At 42.0% G+C, this 13,404-nt stretch overlaps 1 protein-coding gene across 2 annotated transcripts in view; it reads right to left on the reverse strand.

Moving 5' to 3' along the window:
* SRP72 (signal recognition particle 72) overlaps positions 1–13,098 on the reverse strand; it is a 27,866-nt gene extending 14,768 nt beyond the window's left edge. For both annotated transcript variants that reach the window (XM_018563360.1, XM_018563359.1), the window contains exons 1-5: positions 12,911–13,098; positions 9,211–9,331; positions 6,280–6,403; positions 4,213–4,356; positions 2,487–2,598 (exon numbers count right to left, since the gene is read on the reverse strand). In XM_018563360.1, the coding sequence (XP_018418862.1) occupies positions 2,487–2,598; positions 4,213–4,356; positions 6,280–6,403; positions 9,211–9,331; positions 12,911–13,025 (616 nt within the window). In that variant the 5' untranslated portion in view covers positions 13,026–13,098. The remainder of the gene's footprint in view (positions 1–2,486; positions 2,599–4,212; positions 4,357–6,279; positions 6,404–9,210; positions 9,332–12,910) is intronic.
* Positions 13,099–13,404: the final 306 nt, after the last annotated feature.

Here is a 13,404-nt window from a genome sequence, read left to right on the forward strand (position 1 = left end):
TTTTTTTAAAAAAATTACATAAAACGGGCGAAAAAAAAAAAAAAAAAAAGAAGAAGTGTTTCCTTTAAATTTTTTCCTCATTTATTTTCATATTTTATTCATACTAAGTGAGGCTTTAGGCACATATGTGATTATGAATATATAGCCCTATCTGTCCTCTAAAAAACAATATATAATATGTGTGGGTGTCCTTAGTAGGAAAGTATATTACTGCCGTGGAAGAATCACACAGCAAAAATGTAAAAAGTGCGTCAGTTATAAACAAAACTAAAAACAAGCTCAGTCATTAAGGGGTTACAATGTAATCTTTCCCGAGAGAAACAGAGCCTGATATTGCTGAATTCTCATGCTGCAAATGCTAGTTTTCTGGTTCTCATCTGCATACTTGATGTTGGAGTATTAGAACTAAAAGGATCAGTATACATACTTCCGACTATACTGTACTGTGAATTTCTTGATATGCATATACGTTCAATAGTACGTATTACAGCCTGGCAACCAGAATTATGAAAGGAAGCCTGCAATGGCAGCCCCCATATAGATCCCCTAGGAAAAGATTACTTTAAAATGGCTCAAATGCAATGAACACACAATATGAAAAACACAAACCTTACTATACATAATAGCAGAATTAAAACTGATCACTAATATTGATTAACTCTGTGGCTATTGTGGAGTATATTTTAATGAAAGCTTTTGTGCCCAAAGAATATAAATCCACTTGGGTGCACCAAATGCCTTTACAAAGTTATTACCTCGTAAAGGCAGGAGTCATATGATCAGTGTACTGAACATAGTCTGTGCCGACAGCAGAGCTGTGTGAGGGGCCCAGCATGTCCACCTACTACAGGTTACCTGCAGAAAACTACGGGAGGGAGCCGGATACAAGACCAGTCACCCTGCACAAGAAGAGAGCAGCAGTGACCGGTCTTTATTACAGGAAGCTCCAAGTTTCACACTGGATTACTGCACAGTACTGGAAGAAAAACAAAAAGCACACCAATATTGCAGTAAGGATACACATGCCTCTTATTTTTAGACAAAGATTTGCTCATCCCAGAGCTTAGCTTAAAACGCAATTCTGGATAAACCAGGGCCATCTATTACACAATACGGCTGATTTGGTAAAAATATGGAACATGTTCAGTTAGCAAAGTGAATGTTTAAAAGGAGAACTATGAGGCGAGTGATTTTGACTCAACCTCATAGTTCGAGCCGACGTGCGACAATGCAACTGTCACACGTCGGGTCAATAGATCGGGAAGTGTGTGAACACATAGCGTCGCTCGCTCACTTCTCAATCCGGTCCCTGTAGAGAGTGACTGCCACTCACGGCTCCCTGCAGGGATTCCCCCCCCCCCTCTCCGATCCTCCAGCGCCGACTGGAGGAATGAACGGGGGAGGAGGCGGGTACAGCTGGCTCTGCCTCTAGATAGGCAGAGCCAGCTGTCAATGGCACAGCTGGGTGGATCTCGACAGTAATGTCGGGATCCGTCGCAGCTGCGGCGGTCTCAGTATACAGTGAGCTGTAGCTCACGATATACTGAGCTTTGGGTCACGGGAGGACGCTAGTTTATATTCTCCCATGACCCTAAGAACTATGGGGAAAAAAACCACTTAACCCATAGTTCTCCTTTAATAAGCATAGAGGAGGGACCCGCAATCGGGCGGCTGTAGAGCATCCTGAAGGCTTTTATGCAACAGCTGTTTCCGGCTGATTAAAACGTTTACTGAACGTGCAGGAGAACCTGCACTAAGGCACTTGTTCATTAGGCCTAAAACTTTATTTACTTTAGGTAGGTATAAGTTTATACCAGAGCTAAAACTTGTTTTTCATTTTGGATAGGAGCAGGATTCAAAGCTGTCAGTTTTACCATAGAACAGACCTTCCTTACTAGGACACAGACAACAATAAAATTCTGGCAGAGGTTCTTAGATTTCCTCACACTGCTAGGAAATCTGGTTTTATTGCTATGCCTCTGTAGGGGATACATTTTTTTTTTGAATGTTCCGATCCTTCCTGGCTCATGTTTACTCACACCCATTCAAATAATGTCTACTACTTCCTGTGATTGTTGCAGTGGAGAAATGGTAACCAGACAGCTCATTAGAGCTGTGACTGCTTTTATTATAAGCAGTCAAGCACTTGTGAGCAGACAGTTTGGATTCCACAGCGTTCATAAGCTCAGCAAGTTGCCCTCTCTCTATACAAACGAGGAGATTGTATCTCTGTGGGAATTAGGACTAACGCTGCCTACAGAATGAGTCACATATTAGTTTCCATAGGCACTTCCTACACTTTCTGCATGGATTGTCCCTATTAAAATTCTTCTGGGGGTCTACATATGCCAAGGCAACACAAACAAAAAGAATACATAGGGTATGATGCAGCAGGATAGAAAGTAGCTTAGATTATAGACATGGTAAATATGTGCATGATTTCCAACCCAGCCCACAGAGCATGCCAAGGTTTACAATACACTTACGTTCTGATTCCCGCAGTTTTGTCAATGCTTCATTCAGCTTTCCCTGCCCTATTAAATCACAGGCAGCATTGAAGCATAGTTCATAAGTTGTCTCCTGCAAGCCATAATCTTCCTGTAAAACAACAAAATCCGGTTTAGAAAAAAAAAAAAAAAAAAAAAAAAAAAAAAAACGGGTTAAAAAAAAAAAAAAAAAAAAAAAAAAAAAAAAAGTTATAAAATAAACGAATATTGCCTAACATCAAAAAGCACATTTTTATTAAAAGGAGAACCCCAGGAATTAAAGTAGTATTAAAAGCGCAAAGAAATATACATTGCCTAGCAAGTATCTCTATACATTTTTATCTTCAAAAAATAAGTCAAGGCAACTGGAATTGCTGTATTTTTCTTGAAGATGTTTCACTAGTCATTCAACCAGCTTTCTCAATTCAGAATGACTTGTACAAAAAATTCTGGGAATAAATATGGTGAATGTCACTCCAATCTATATAATCTGTAAGTCATAGCCATGTGTTTATTGCATTTGCATAATTGGAGTCTAGGCATTCACCATATTTATTGCCAGATAATTTCTGAATTGAGAAAGCTGGTTGGATGTTCAGTGAAACAATTTCAAGAAAAATACAGCAAGTCCAGTTGCCTTGACTTATTTTTTACAGATATACCATGACCTGGATGAAGGAGAACCTTCACAGATATCTATACATTTTTGTGCAAGCTCTTACAATCATGTTTCCAAACATCTGGCTCCAACTCTCAGCTTGGCTCCCCTGAAATATCTGTCCAGTACAAGATCTCAAGTGACAGAACAGTCTCCAGCAAGACAGAATAGTCTCCAGCAGCAATCCATATACTAGGTTGGGAGGAGAGCTGGGAAGTGGCTTGCCTTGCTGTGTCTTTGTGGAGACACACATGGCTTACTAGCACACACAAGGGTGTCTCTATAGGACCTGGCAAGGGAAAGAAGCCACCCTAAAACAGGATCAAAAGGTCATTGCTCTGAGGAACCAGCTCACTGAAGGAAGCTAAACCTTTTATACATCAATGAGCAACATCCATTGTAAGGGATTTCAACAGTATTTGAAATAGCTCAAAAATCTTTTGACTTTAATATCACTTTAGTTTATGAAAGGGTGGTAAGTGTAATGTGCGAAGTACACTTACCTCTGTGCTGTCCTATCTGGCATACAGCTGCCCTAAAAAAACGATAGGAGCACAGCAGTGCTGTTAGCTCACTTTCTTCTCGTCCTTGTGATTATTTGAATGGAATTAGTCGCTGTAATAGAATTCCAGGGGTCACTATGGCAGTGACTAATTCCACTAGAATTATGTGCAGGACTAGAAGCAGTCAGTGAATGTTAATGCTGCATTCCTATAAGAGGAATTGAAGATCTGTATTTTGAAATGGACAGCCAGGATGTGTGACAGAAAAAAATAATTCCTGAAGATCTCCTTTAAGTAAAGTTTTATATTCCCTGTCTCTTACTTGAATTTCAAGCTTGTGCGCAAAAAGGGCACATATTTGTCATTTCAGAATTATATTACTAAAATTTAAAGGAGAACTATGACATGAGTGATTTCCACTCACCTCATAGTTCTAAGCCGACTGTGACAAAGGAGAAATGGAAAATTTAGATAGTATGTTTCTGGCAAGTCCCGTTTCTATACTTGTTAATGCAAAAGAAACAAATACACACGAGTTAGAAAGCAAGTTACAAAAGGCTCTTACAGTTGTGCTCTTCTCCCAAAGACTCATAGCAGCCACAACAGCAGAAAGGTTTGTTTGTCTCTCTTCATCATAATCATCTTGTGAATTACGAATGATATCTCGATAAACTGATAAGCACTCTTCATACCGTTCCAACCTATAAAGCTTAACGATAGCAAATAATATTTACTATCACACAGCAACACATTATAAAACACAACTACACAGAGAATGATGAGAATACAGAGAACTATGACCGTTTAAGTTTGGTGTAAGCAGAATGCCAGCCAAAACTTTTTTTTTTTAATATTTAGTTCTGGATCATGTAGGTAAAATCAAAAACATGTCACGTTTGTGTTTTTGGGAGGGTCTTCATCTCTAGGGGAGGTCCGATCGTTCCAATTGTCTTTTTAAAGCATAATGCCCCAGCATTAGGGTGGGAATAAGTTATCCATGTTATAAAGAACTCTTTCATGGGTGATCAATATGATAGGTTTTCATTAGAGAACTATGGGGTTAGGGCTTTTCCCCATAGTTCTCCTTAGGGTAACGGGAGGACACAAACTAGCGTCCTCCCATCACCCTAAGCTCAGTATACCGCAAGCTACAGCTCGCGGGATAGTGAGACGCCGCAGCTGAAGCGGATACCGACAATTATGTCTGGATCCGCCCAGCTGCGTGAGTGACAGCTGGCTCTGCCTGTCTAGAGGCAGAGCCAGCTGTACCCGCCCCCTCCCCCGTCCGTTCCGCCAGTTAGCGCTGGAGGATCGGAGCGGGGGATCCAGTCCCTCCCCTGTCACGGCAGATAGCCGTGACAGGATCGAGGAGCGAACGCCGGTATGTGTTCGCTCACTTCCCGATCTACTGAGCCGACCTGTGACAGTCTCATGTCACAGGTCGGCTAGAACTATGAGGTGAGTGAAAATCACTCACCTCATAGTTCTCCTTTAATCACAGTCCCATTCAAGTGTGTTTTAAACTTAGAGACAATTCAGAGATTAGACCTAGAGAACTGTGGTCTTTACAAATTTTTTTTCCAAAGGTCGTAAGGATAAGTGGGGTCTCCGTCAGTTTCAGCAAAGAAGAGAAAAAAAATGTTGTACTTTAAAATGTTCCTGGTTAGGAGCTGCATGTGACTCCTGAAAGTATTCCAGAGATTTGATACTATCAAAAGGTTAGTAGTGTGTAAACTCCTCGCTTATCCACCATCTTAATCTGCTTGGGGAATCAACCCTTGGTAGGAAGAGAGAGCATTTCACCAGGCCTAGCAATAGCAGATGGGGTGAGAGAAAATCTTGGGAAAACTTAATGGAATCCCATACATTAATTGAATGTGTTAAAGACCCAGTGTCATCAGAAGTGTGTTTATCAGTAGCCAGAGTAGTGAGGATATTGCAATCAATCACATCCAAGAGGACCATAGTGTGGGGTTTCACTGTGTGTCTACAGGAGAGCTAACTGAGCAATATGGGCTGCCTTACAGTAGTCTACTAGAAACGGGATTCCAAAGCCTCCTTTCAGTTTGGGTCATCAGTGGTAGCTCTATGGACTCTAGAACACCTAGAGTCCCGGAATATAAAATGTAAATTATCCTATTCTGAAGGAAGTGGAGAATGAAATTGGGAACTGCTGTAGTAACATGCAAAAAAAGTAGAGTTGTTTGGGGAGGTATGCCATTTTGATAGCACGGAATCTTCTGAACCAAGAGATTTCCAACTGGTTTCACATGGATAGGAGGGCATTACGTCAGGAGAAAGTTTACTTGGTATGTGGAAGTAGGGTGAATGCCAAGTTATGGAAGTTGTAAGGACCATCTGAAACAGAAGTCTTGATTGGTATCTAACGTGTCAGTTTTTCTTTACTGCTGCTTGTGTACCGGTTATAGGTTTTCCTACCACTTTCTGTCCAAGTGACACAATAGGAGTTAGGTAAATCTTAATGGTGTCACAGACAGCAACAAAAAACTGGTTCTGACCCTTCCCTTTTTATTGCTATCAGATTCTCCTTGCTTCCTGATCTAATCAAATAAGAAAATATATTTTTCCTTTGACCATGATTACACAAATATTAATTACAAAAACAACTTACCACTTGTCCTTGGAGTTCCTTCAGTTTATCTGTCTTCTGAGGAGCGTTTTCTATGGTTTTCAAAGCGTTCTCAATTTTGTTTAACCTGTACTCACAGTATGCCTTTTCAAATGCTATTATGTCACTACAGAAATTGGCAAAAAACAAAAAAGTTAATTGGCCACATTAGAGGCAGGCTGAATGAAAACACAATACGAAAATTGCTGACCCTACATTTGATGATTTTAAAGCGTTCTACCAGCTGTCAACTTATTATAATAGATAATGAGAATAGTTGGCAACGATTATCATCGATTAGTTGATTTTTGATTAGTTGTCGCCGCTCTGCTCCTCCGTTGTCCTCCCAGCTGGTGCTGGCTGCAGCGGTCTGTGTCCCTTTCAATCCCCATTGCTCTCCCCGCCTGTATCAGCAGAGGCAGTGGGACACTGACTACTGCAGCCGGCACCAGTGGGGAGAGAAGACTGCGGTGACTCTGCAATCACCCGCTGCCCCCCCGCCCCGTACCCCCATTGCTGCTCCGTTCCTCCTCTGCTCCCCTGTACCCCCTCTTCTGCTGGTGTTCTTTTAATTCCTTCGGACTCGAGTCCGAGGGATTGATAGAACACCCGCGTCAAGTCTCCCATCAGCGGCTGGAAACAATAGCCAGTCTGCTATTGGGTATTTTAAATTGCAATAGCAGGCTAGCTATTGCACCCACCCACTGCCTGCTGTCAACCAGCAGAGGAGGACCTGAAGGAGAGCTTTCTTCAGTTTCCCTCCTCTGCTGTTTGACAGTCAGCTATTGCAAATTAATATGACCAATAACAGGCTGGCTATTGCGCCAAGCCACTGACTGCTGTGTTGACATTCAGCTGCCTCACCAGCTGAATCCAGTGAAGTGGAAAGATGACACTAGGGGGGTCACCTTACGGTGACCCCTAATGTCACCTTAAAAAGAACCGAACCCGTCACCTCCAATGTGCCATCACATAGGGGGCTTGTGAGCCCCCCACCCCCCATGTGATAGCAATGAGGAAAGCAAAACATTAAAGTATACTAATGGAAACACAATTTAGGTGAACCCACATAGAAAAAAAGACTATTTAATTTTCGATTAATCGAAAAAAATTAAACGGCTAACTAATCGATGAAAATAGTTAGCTGCAGACCTACTTTCAACTACAGCAAACTGCCAGCCATGTTTTTATTTATTTCCAGTTTCTTGTAACCAAAAAGTGGAAATTTGCATGGTAATAATAAAATATGCTTTCAACTGGCAAAGCTGTGGTTTCCATCATTTCTCCAATTCAATTTCAATGGTTTCTTCACTCTTTTAGCAAACTGCCAAGCATATGTGGCCAGTATAAGAAAAAAGGTCTAGCCCAAAGTAAGGAGCTCCTTACATTCAACTGACTGGGCCTTGGGTAGCATGTTATTTAACAAAATCTGACTTTGCATTCAGCAGCACGCAGTATTACACACAGCATTTTTCATGGTGTTAGCCCTGTCCAGTGTCTTTTACTTAACTACTCAACCACTCCCACTCTCAGATCTCTACACCATTTAAAAGGAGAACTATGGGGTCAGTGTTTTTCCCCATAGTTCTCCTTAGGGTAACGGGAGGACACAAACTAGCGTCCTCCTGTTACCCTAAGTTCAGTATATATACTGAGACGCCGCAGCCGATCCCGACGTAGATGACGGGATCCGCCCAGCTGCGTGAGTGACAGCTGGCTCTGCCTATCTAGAGGCAGAGCCAGCTGTACCGGCCACCTCCCCCGTCCGTTCCGCCAGTCAGCGCTGGCAGATCAGAGCGGAGAGAGGGGAATCCAGCCCTCCCCCTGTCACGGCAGAGAGCCGTGACAGGATCAAGAGGTGAGTGAACCTGGTATGTGTTCGCTCACCTCCCGATCTACTGAGCCGACCTGTGACAGTCTTATTGTCACAGGTCGGCTAGAACTATGAGGCGAGTGGAAATCACTCATCTCATAGTTCTCCTGTAAGTTATGAAGGCTGTAGTGCAATATAACAACTAGAAGGGCTCTTTGAAATAACACCGTAAGTGTAAAAAGAACATTTCTGATAAGATCAACAGGTTCCAATAGCATATTTAAAAACACACCAAAATGAAGCAAATAGGAGAGGTTCATTGTTGGGGTTTACATACACGTTACTAAATTAAAGCACAGTAATACTTTAACATCAGTTTTTTGTGTGAAGAATTCCACATTTGGTGGAGTAAAACTTGCAATAAAAAGGTCTCTCATTACTGCTGATGAGAAATGCCGATCTACAGCCCTGGGTATTAGCAGAAAAAAAAAAAAGGAGAAATGTATTCTGGGGGTAAATAATACTCTGCTCTATGGTTTATTACAACAAAACCATGATCTATGGTGTGCCGCCCCAATGGGGCATAGAATATGTTGTAGAAGTTAGTATAGATAGAAGTTTTACATAGTGTGTTTGCCTATATATTTTCTCATAGCTAAATTCATGTGTTATCCTATGCTGCCATCTAGTGGCCTTTTGTTGTAATGTACATGTTTTTCTGTGATTCTTTGTGATGTCTACGATGTATTTCCTCTCTGTATGTAGCCCCACCCTTCTTCCTGTGTGCAGTACTTCCTGTGTCATGGCCACAGCTACTAGCCACATGTAACAAGGACACACATGTAATCTGCACAGTACGTAGGAAAGGCATCATTTTCTGACCGCACAATACTATAACCGTTCAACTGCTGTTCCTATCATCTGCTGTAACCTGATGTTAAAGAATAAACACCTCTTTTGAATGAATCGGTATTGACGAGTTCAGCTATCTGACGAAGATTGTCCGCAGTGAGTATATCTGCTTATACAGGCCAGGCATAGAGGTCTCAGCAAGGGATATATTTCGCTATCACAACGATCGGAGTCAGAATATATGGTGTTCACAAATATGGCGAGTTTACCTAGTTAGCACTTTAGTGTTGTTGTTTATTACAGTAAGGGCTTCTTTAAAGCTTCCATTCTGAAGAAGGCAAACCACTTTACAGTGCAATGCTTTGACATCATCCTTTGCCACCTGCAAAACTGAAAGAGCAAAAAAATTAAAATGCTACTAAATGCAAAACAAAAATACACCAAAATCAGAAAAAACATACACGGTGCTATGCATTTGGGAGAACTTTATTTTTTTATACTATGCTCAGTTGTTAATAATGGCAAATCACAAGAAATTACTATGTATAGGAGACAGAATTAGGTTTAAAGCTGGCTATACTAGTTAAAGTGACATTAAAGTCAAAAACTTTTTTTCCCTCCCCCAATATTAAAGCACTTACCTTAAATGATGTCTCTTAATCTGATCTTCCTCTTTCCTGTCCTTTTCAGCCTTCTCTCCAGCGGGTCACCGATCCAGCGCTGACTCCTCTGTCCTTGCTGGTACTTTCTGTCCCACTGTGTCTGCATGCGTGTGCACGCGTCCATAGAATTACCTTGTGTCTCTCCTCGTCTCCCGGCCGAAAATGTGAACGGCGCATGTGCCCGCCCCAAGATGCTTTGTGGCCGCCACAGCATTTTCGGACGGGAGCGTGTGGCGAAGACAGGGGTACGTTTAAAGTTGTTTAAAAAAAAACTTTTTGCATATATCTACCGCTTGCTAGCAGTAGATATATGCAAAAAAATTTAGGGTTCTGAAACCCTTTAAGATTTGTTTTATTCATCTCGCAGGCTGAACAAAAGAAATCTATAACAAATCCCTCCTTTGGGCTATTGTATTCTGAGAGACAGTGGAGTGCTGCTGTCAGCATACCCAAGCCTTGACTGCAGCTGATTTGATACATTTAAATTACATTTTAGTCGTACACAAACAAAATACAATCTCCAAATTATCTGCAAACTGAGTGGAGACCAAGGTAAGTTTATAGATACCAAATATATCAAGATGTAAAATCACATGCTCCAAAGAAAATGCAACAAACTACAACCATCATAGATAAGTGATGTTTTTCAAACCTTTAAAGCTTATCAATCAAGTAATAATCTTAAATAATGGTCCAAGAATTATTAATCTCATTCTGGTGTACTTAGCCAAGACTCAGTATGTGTTGTACAAAAGCCATTTATGTACAGGGTGCATGTTAATGGACATGTGTGGGTGGAAGCTTTCTTTTTTCTTCAATTTATATATATTTTTTTAAAACACTTGAAAGAAAAAAAGTATCCACTTAACTTTATTGCTATGACAAAGGGGCTGACAAGCCTCCTGTGTAATTGTAATTCACTGGGGACAGGCCCTCGGTCTATTAGCCCCCTAATATCTCCTCTGTATTTAGCCAATGCAAACCGAACTAGTGTCTGACTCTGAACTCCAAAGTGCCCAGAGCCAAGTGTTTTCGTTTTAATGCCTCAATCCTTTGATGGATGCATGAATGTGCAGGCAGGGCCATGCACAGCTACACCGATTTCAAACAGCAGCTGCCTGCGGATAGTACCGCGTGATTCGGGTAAGGTGGGTATAAAGAGGGTCTGAGATGTGACCATATTTCATGTTACACCCTTAGCCCTCATTCACACTGGAATCGGCCCGCACGTACCGCTCCGTGCAGGGCTGTACCGAGCAGCTCCCGGGAAAGACAAGTGCTGCGTGTGATTAATACGCAGCCCCCGTCCTTCTCTATTGGACTACGCAGCCATACAACGCCCTACGCTCGCACGTCCGTGTGGGTAAGCGTACTGTCTGCGTCCGAGCCAGGAAACATGCACCCCTACAGACCTGCATTTGAGGTGAGCGTATGGCCGCGTAGTCCCATAGAAAAGGACAGGGGCTGCGTACTAATCACATGCAGCATCTGTTCTTCCCAGGAGTTGCCCGATACAGCAGTGCACAGAGCTGTACGTGCGGGCCGATTCCAGTGTGAATGAGGCCTTATGGCACTATGGATGACAGTCATGAGACTGCTTATGATCTGCCCAGTCCTTCCATGGACACATCAGGGCCTATTAAGATACATTTGCGTTACAAGTAGAAATTAAGTCTGCAAATACTCGCCTCCCCAGCAATGCACCTTTTGCAAGCTCCCTCGCCGGCACTGACACCCCCCAGCTTCTACCAGGTCTTAGGCCATCTTGATTGGCCAGAAGGGGGGTGATGCAAGTCCAGCAGAAGCACACAGGAGTTCAAAGGTGTGCCGAGAATGTGAATGCACAGCTCAAGGCAACGTTCTAAAAAGAAATGCAAACATAGTTTGTTGTACTGTAGGAGACATCACATGTCTCTTCTGCAATTAAAGGAGAACTATGAGGTGAGTGATTTTCACTCACCTCATAGTTCTAGCTGACCTGTGACAACGACACTGTCACAGGTTGGCTCAGTAGATCGGGAGGTGAGCGAACACATAACATGCCTTAATGCATCTTTAGCTTCACATTAGGGCCCATTCACAGCTGAGCGTTTTATTCCGTGTTTCCTGAAGCGTGACAATGCTCAACATGAAGAATCCCATTCAATGGTGCTCATTCACACTTGAGCATTGGGTCATCTACCACTTGTAGCTTTAACAAGTACATGTGCCTCTTTTTGGCCAGAATCTCACATTTTTGTTCCCATAAATGTTAATAGCAGTGCCTGAAAGATGCACCGAACAAGCATTTTATATATTCAAGTGTTACAAGTGTCTCCTTCAAGTAAATGCTCAAGCCTGAAGAACATGTGCAAATATGCATGCATGAAAAAAAAAAAAAAAAAAAAAAAAAAAAAAAAAAAAAAAAAAAAAAAAAAAAAAAAAAAAAAAAAAAAAAAAAAATCACATGAAAACCAAAGCCAAGCCAAGCAGTCTCTATCTGTGACTTACTTTTGAATGCCGCTGTGTTCAAATGGAAAAGCCAGCATTTAACACCAGTGGCTGTAAACACAAGGCTTTCAATACAAGTACGTTTGTTTTGTTGAAGATTACATGACAAATAATGTCAAATATGCCTGTATGTTCCTTTCATACTTTGGAGAGCAATTGGGGTGCCAGTGACGATTTTGCACAAGCTTGGACAAATTTGGTGCGCACCAAGCCCTCACACACACCTTACAATGGTACCAATTAACATTGGATTTAGTAAAAACTATGTAATAGGAGGATGTACCTAACCTATCCAATCACTATGTATCCAAACAGGCAGACCCATGCACTAGACAGCTGTCGGTAGATCTAAAAGGAGATTGTATAGTCAGGTTGTAGTGCGTGTGTGTGTGAGCTTAAAGGGCATTTCACAGATTGTAATGCGTGTGTGTGAGCTTAAAGGGCATTTCACAGAGTGTAACGCGCGTTTGTGCGTATAAAGGGGACTGTACAATCCGATTGTGACATCTGGGGTGAGCCTATACGTTGCAAACTAAGAATGCAGAACTCACCCACATTAGTCATTGCACATATCCATATGTTAGAACAGTGGAGGGCACTTTCTAAACACTCTGCAGTGTACAGTAAACTCACAACTACTTATAAGGAAAATGTGTTTTATTTTATTGAACATCTATGCTACGACTGAATGAACACCCTGATAGGTTAAAACTGTAATGCACCAAAACAATAGATCACTGTTAACCTGTCAGCACCCTAAGAAAGAAATTTTAGGAAGAGCTACACACATACGACCGTGCAGGCTGCCCTTACTTACTCTTATTGATAGACTTTAAAGCCCGAGAGAAGTCGCCATTCTGTCCAGCTTTATTCACATCACTCCACAGAGATGCCAGGGCGGTAGAACCCGCGGCACCCCCTGAATTCGCCATCTTCAGCCCTTAGAATAGTACGGGCACGCAAAGCAGCAATGGGGAGAACGTCTATTAATGATGACGCTCCGTTCGCGACGCTGCTTGCCGCCATTTTTGTTGAGGGCAGAACCTGTCTTACACCGAATTACCATTCAAATACAGGCTACACTTTGTTTTGTTTCTAAGCCTACGCGATAATTACATACATGTTTACATATACCTATCACCTTACTGAGCTTTTTTGATTCAGTATTTAACATGCTATGAATTAGCCACTCGTCTACAGGGGGTTGCCTTGCTCTCAACAAAGATGGCCACTGAAGACTCCTGCTCCCCGGCCAGCGATCGCTACTGACACGTTTCAGAGGTTGATGGCCCCGCCTTGTTATAGTCTTTC

Source organism: Nanorana parkeri, unplaced genomic scaffold (assembly GCF_000935625.1).
Source record: "Nanorana parkeri isolate BGI_ZX_2015 unplaced genomic scaffold, ASM93562v1 scaffold659, whole genome shotgun sequence".
Classification (NCBI taxonomy): Eukaryota; Metazoa; Chordata; class Amphibia; order Anura; family Dicroglossidae; genus Nanorana; species Nanorana parkeri.